Here is a 6135-nt window from a genome sequence, read left to right on the forward strand (position 1 = left end):
AGGGGTACATAGACCCTCCAGTATTAACACTATTTAGAAAACATTGAAACTTTGCTTTATAACTTTACAAAATGCATGTTACATTAAATCCATGAAGGTATATTTTAATGCAGAAGGGTATTAGGACACATAAAAACTAGGAAACAGTTTCTCCTGGGTTGGACCTTTGTTGAGTTAGATTGACTGGACTATAAATCCCTGAGCTTATCTACAGTTTATCTGAACTCTATTATTTCTTACTTCCTTTTTCAACATGCTTTATTAAAACTGTTGACAGTTTATATTAACTTCAATGTCCATGGAGCTTTGCTAGTGGCAGGCCACTAAATAATGAGTGGGAGAAAACACCCCACCCACATGCCTCTTTTGGGAAAATGCTCCCAGTGCTGAGACCCAACAGTCAGGCTTCTTCAATGTCATTGCACTGACAGTAGCCCTGAAGGTGTGGAGAATTTATCTGGCCATTAAAAATAGTCCATAGAGGGGATTTACATGAAGCTACATTATGACTCACTGCGACCTTCATTAAGATATATGCTGTATTAGCCTGTGTGCGCCCTAAAGAGAGTCACTCTCTGTGCTTGTTATTTATTGTTGGACCCAATGATCTTAGAGTACTAACCCACTGAGCCGTATAGCCAAAGGTCACATTATGTGAAAAGACTAATAGTGTAGCATACAGCCCTCAAATCAGCGCCTATCAAAATCTCATGTTTCAGGAAATCTTTGCTGTTCCCATGTTCTGCAAAGTTCATGTAATTCACAGGTAAAACAAATAATTAGCATGTCCAGAAAAGATATTCAGAATTAATCTAAGTATAAAACAAACTGAAATTGATTGAGAATTATTTGTACCTGACTATAGCCTGCATTATTGGCAGTGAAAAGAAGTTCCCTGAGAGCCGCAAATGTGAATATAGTCCACCCTCCAGGCAGAGTTAGGTTAACTAGGTTACAGTTATTAATTTCACATTTAAACAGATGCACATACAGAATGTATCTTTTGAAAGGGAGTGTTAAGTGAACGTGCCAGATCATTTAGAAATATGAAAATCATAATAAACCTTAAGGCCACATGCCAAAAATGCATCTCTTTATTAATGTATAATATATATATATATATATATATATATATATATATATTATATAAATATTATGAGACAAGATAATTTACGTTGTCAAACCTTTACATTTTTATGGGATACTTTAATGTCTTTCCATGGCAACTGAAACCCTCATAAGTACTCATATGCATATGTCAATGAGACTGAAAGGCCACTGATACTCAGGGTGCATTTTTTGCCAACGTGACGGATGTCACTAACTGCTGAGTTGCCACATCCATTTTAGCACCATTTTAGTGTGTTAGGCTTTTTTTTGTTGTTTCTTGTAAACACTATTTAACCAACATGACCTATACAAGCTGTTCATTCCACTCACTATGTAGTATTGCATCTAAGGAGACTCTGTTAAATGTGTTTCTATCTGCAGGTGCAACCACACTGTATCACACTGGGTATACTGTAATGTGATACTGTCCAAGATACAGTATGTCTTGCATTGCTGTTTGCAGTGCATGTAAGGCCCAGTTTTAGCACTATGTTGTTCATACAGTAGCTACAGTATGAGCAGTAGGATGTCTGTAAGTTGTAAAGTGACATTTTGACTCTACCAATTACTGTTCAAAAGTTTGGAATTTCCTCTTGCCGCAAATGCTTGATCTCATGGACTTTCATACTTTTAGGTTGTAGAAAGTCCTCTTTGATGAGATGAGATGTTATTTTGTATGAAGGGTTTGCAACAAAAAAGTCACATTTTGTACATGGAGAACAGATCACTGTACAATGGTTCAAACAGAAAGGGCAGAAAGAGCCTAAGATACCTCTGAGCAACAGTTCAATAAGAACAGAAGAAAAAAAACAGTGGTAAAAGAAACCGGAAGCTTACCATCAAAATGTGTGCCAATTTAAATTAAGGTGACCAGATTTCTGAGACAAAATCCGGGGACATTTTCAGCTCAGAAGCGTAAATACCTCCAAAAACAGGTAATGTTTTTATCTTTGTAAAACTTAAAACGGGGACACTGCCCCAGGGGCGTCACAAGACCTAGAGCTGCACTGGGGCACAATGGGCATGCTCCCCTGTAAGAACATTTTGTCTATTTTAACGTTTAAATGCATCAATCTGGTGCACTTTGAAAAGAAATTCAGAGGTTAGACTTGATTATTCTTATCTATGGATGGACATATTTGTGCTGTAGCCTGAACTATTTTGCACTTCAGAATTGTAACTATGCACACACAGGTGGAATAGTTTTTTTCTTCATATTTGTGCATTAATATCACTAGGAAGCATACCAGTAGAACTATATATTCATATTTGTAAGTGGGATATATACATATATATATATATATATATATATATATATATATATATATATATATATATATATATACACACACATATATATATATATATACACACACACATATATATATATATATATATATATCTGTATGTAAGTGGGATTGTCTGGAGCAATTAACAAAAATGTCTGTGCTGACATAAATAGTTTACATGAGAATACATTATAATTTTGGCCCGTTGGCTGAGTTTCTATCTGTCAGAGGGAGAGCAGGAGTGCGGTTGTGAAGAAGTTGGTAATTTCATGGCGCAGATTAACACTTTAGCATGCACTATATCCGTGTCACATTCTCATTAGGGGCTGAGCCCCCCCAAAGGTCTGATCCTAGAATCGCCCCTGCTGCTACTTCATACTTGTACTACACCTCAGAGGGAAATGTTGTAATGTTTACTGCACTACATTTATCTGACAGCTTTTGCTTTATTGCTTCACGGTGGGCTTGTTTCTGCAACAGCTCATTACAATTACATACAATTAAAACTATTGAGGAAATATTTTCCTTTGCATTCGGCAACGGTGAAACAAGCTACAATGTAAGTTAATAGGACAATTGTCCAGCTTGTATTTACGTTCATAAAAGTGCTTGTTTTGCCACAGACAGGTTCAGATTAATATTCTAAGTGTCTGACAACATTATGGAAAGGATTTCTAAGGAGGTCAACCTTTCTGTTAAAGAGTAAGATCATTTTTGAAAACATAAAAAGTCCGCGAAATTGCGTTCGCTAAACCCACCAGACTCCATGTAAATAAACAGTAATATTAGCAGCGTAAAATGGGCATTCTAGAACATCTCTGAGGCTTGTTCTAGCTGTCTTGAGCCTGTGCGTGTAGGGTGCACACTATTTCATTCCAATTTCGGGTCTGTCAGTCACAGTGAAAATCAGTGTCAAGTGCACAATAATGTCTTTTAAAAATTGGAATTAAAGGAGAATTCCGGCCAATTTTTACGTTAATCTTGATCGCTATAGCTACGCGAGTACTTTCGATAGAAAAAACCCCGACCCGAATCAGTGCAGGCAACACAGGCTACATGTACAAGCGTCCCCTGAGCTAAAATGGCAGTTGTCGGGGCAAGTTTTAGAGTGCCTTTGTGCCTCTTTACAGACACAAAATGCCTGTGCCACATGAACAGGGCCCTTACGTGTCAACAAGATGCGTTTTCAACTCAGACAGTCATTGTCTCTTGTCATTGTCTCTGTGGCCCAATACAAATGCCCCCCTAAACCCTAAGCCCTGAACCCTCAGGGACTTAATTGATGTCACCTGGTAAGTGCATAAGTGGGAGAGGCTGCAAGTGTGAGAGTTGGTTTAATAGAAAGGGGATAATACTTTGCAACATATCACTTTACCTTGAAAAAACATGTACAATTGTAGGTATGGGACTTTTTATTTTTACGTTTTTTACTTTCTTTATGGCCAAGGCAATTCAGGGAAAGGTGGTGATTCATGATTTGAATGCCTTCCAGGCTCACAGAGTGGAAAAGAGATAATTGTCAAATAATCGATTTACTTGTTTTTGTCGAAACAGCACCATTAAGTAGTTGCTCAAAGTCCTGAGTCCGTGAGTGTGGACATTGGGATTGGGCCTTTTTCACAGCAGACATTTTGATTTGTCATAGTAGGAAAAGCACAGGTGTCACTAACAAGACTAATGATGGCTCTGTTCTATTCAAGTGTTCCAGTGAGAGTGACAGTGAGCCAGAATGCCCAATACCAGGATTCTGAAATCAAAGCAGCTGAATGGAATTCAGCCATCATTAATTTGAGTTTTTACACTGGTGCTTTTTGTACTGTGACAGGTCAAAATGTCTTCCATGAAAAAGGCCTATTGGGCCTATGTGTGTGTGTGTGTGTGTGTGTGTGTGTGTGTGTGTGTGTGTGTGTGTGTGTGTGTGGGTCTCTCACTCCCCGAGCGCCTCACCTGCCTTTAACAACTCATCACCTCTCCTTCATATTAACCATGGCTCTATTCCAACTGGTCGCCAGATCATTATCTCAACTACTGATCATCTTCCATCTTCCTGCATGCTAACCCTTGAGCCACTCATCCTTGCCCAGCCTAGTCTACCATCCATTGCCTCTCTGCCTCAGCCAGCCATCTTCTTCTTACCACTCACCCACTATTCCCTGTAGTGCTGCAATAAACCAATTAATTAATTAATTTACCTTAACTGAACAGCTTCGGAGTCATTGGAATGGTTGTATGACTTTGTTCGAGTTGAATGGTGGTCGTCTCGCTTCCCCCTAGCACCTGTGAGCAGAAAAACCACCCTTGCAACTTTGGGCCGGCGAGCCGCCGGGCTTACTAGCTGTCTACCTCAGTGAACATGGCTCTGTGCGTTCGCCGGCTTCTTTGAAAACAAATGCACATGACCAGAGGGAGAAGATGGGAGGGGGGAGAGTCGCCAACGAGTTTTTACAACAGTGTTGCCAAATATCTATTCCGAAGCTGTAGGGGGAGCTCTATAGAGAAACCTGCGAGTAAAGAGCGAGAAAACAGCAAAGAAATTTCCAAAACTGCATAGCGCCCCTTTAATCATTCAATTTTTCTTTTGGCGCAAAAACTAAACTTGTATCTCAGCCATTATTGACTGAAAGAAACACCAATATGACGGGTGATTCCAAACTTTTGAATGGTAGTGAATGTCTGTGCCCATGTCACCATGACATAAAGAAATCATGGCTAATTTAATTTCTAAGTCAGGTAGTGAGTACTAATTCACAAACAAAGCAAACATGAGCTGGCATATTCATCTGATTTCCTGGCTAGTAGTAACTGTTAGTGCACTTGACTCCAATTGTGTGAACAAGTTTGGATCCAGCTACTTTAAAGTGGTGCCTAGGGTACAAAATTAGTTACAAACTGGCAGAGTTAGACAGATGTACACACGGCTGAACTGATGAACAGCACTTGAGGGAAATTTTGTATGTATTTTATAATAATGGAATTGAAACTCTGCCTTTGTTTGTACTACCTTTGTTGCTTAAGGCAAAGCAAATATATTAAATTTGGCCAAAACGTAATGAATCCATTCTGAGGCATGAATAATTGCCAAGGTGCTGTGGAGGCCCAAATCTTATCAAGTGAGGAGCAGAATTTCCCCTCTTGTGCAGGCAAGAGACCTGGATGAACAATGAAGAAGCTTGTTTGTCCCCGCAGTTTGCCTTGTTAAAATTAACTCTGAATAATAGATAGGTTCATGACATTCACTGAGGCAAAAGTTATTTGACGATTAACCTGCAAAACAGACCCCATGGAAATGCTGCAGCAGCACATCTCTAATGTCACGATAACTGTACTTTTTTGTTTTTATTTCCTCCCAGGCAATTTCATTCCTCACCCCGCTGGCGGTGATATTTGTGGTGAAGATAATTCAGAGGACGGACAAGACAGAGCTCAAAGAGGCATGTTTAGGTACGTGGAACCAATTACTTGAAATGTCACAAATGTGATGTTGTTTGTCACAATCTTATGAGAGGTCATAAAATGACAGCATACATATTATAGTTGCTGCACATATTGCATTTGTTGGAGTTTTTTAATAACTACAAAATATCATCTTTCCCCTATGCTACCTGGAAGCATGGGCTAATTGTTCACCTAGAAGTACTTTATTGTGCTTAATGATACAGATATTTCAACTCTGTGTGCTACAGTCAGTATGCTACCACACAGGTTAGTGTTAATCACAGAAGCCATGCGTATTTAC

General features: G+C 39.1%; 1 protein-coding gene across 1 annotated transcript in view; it reads left to right on the plus strand.

Moving 5' to 3' along the window:
- plpp4 (phospholipid phosphatase 4) overlaps positions 1-6135 on the plus strand; it is a 48472-nt gene that overhangs the window by 26774 nt on the left and 15563 nt on the right. Inside the window, exon 3 of the mRNA XM_031284247.2 lies at positions 5750-5840. Within this exon, the coding sequence (XP_031140107.1) occupies positions 5750-5840 (91 nt within the window). The remainder of the gene's footprint in view (positions 1-5749; positions 5841-6135) is intronic.

This window comes from Sander lucioperca, chromosome 15, assembly GCF_008315115.2.
Source record: "Sander lucioperca isolate FBNREF2018 chromosome 15, SLUC_FBN_1.2, whole genome shotgun sequence".
NCBI lineage: Eukaryota > Metazoa > Chordata > Actinopteri > Perciformes > Percidae > Sander > Sander lucioperca.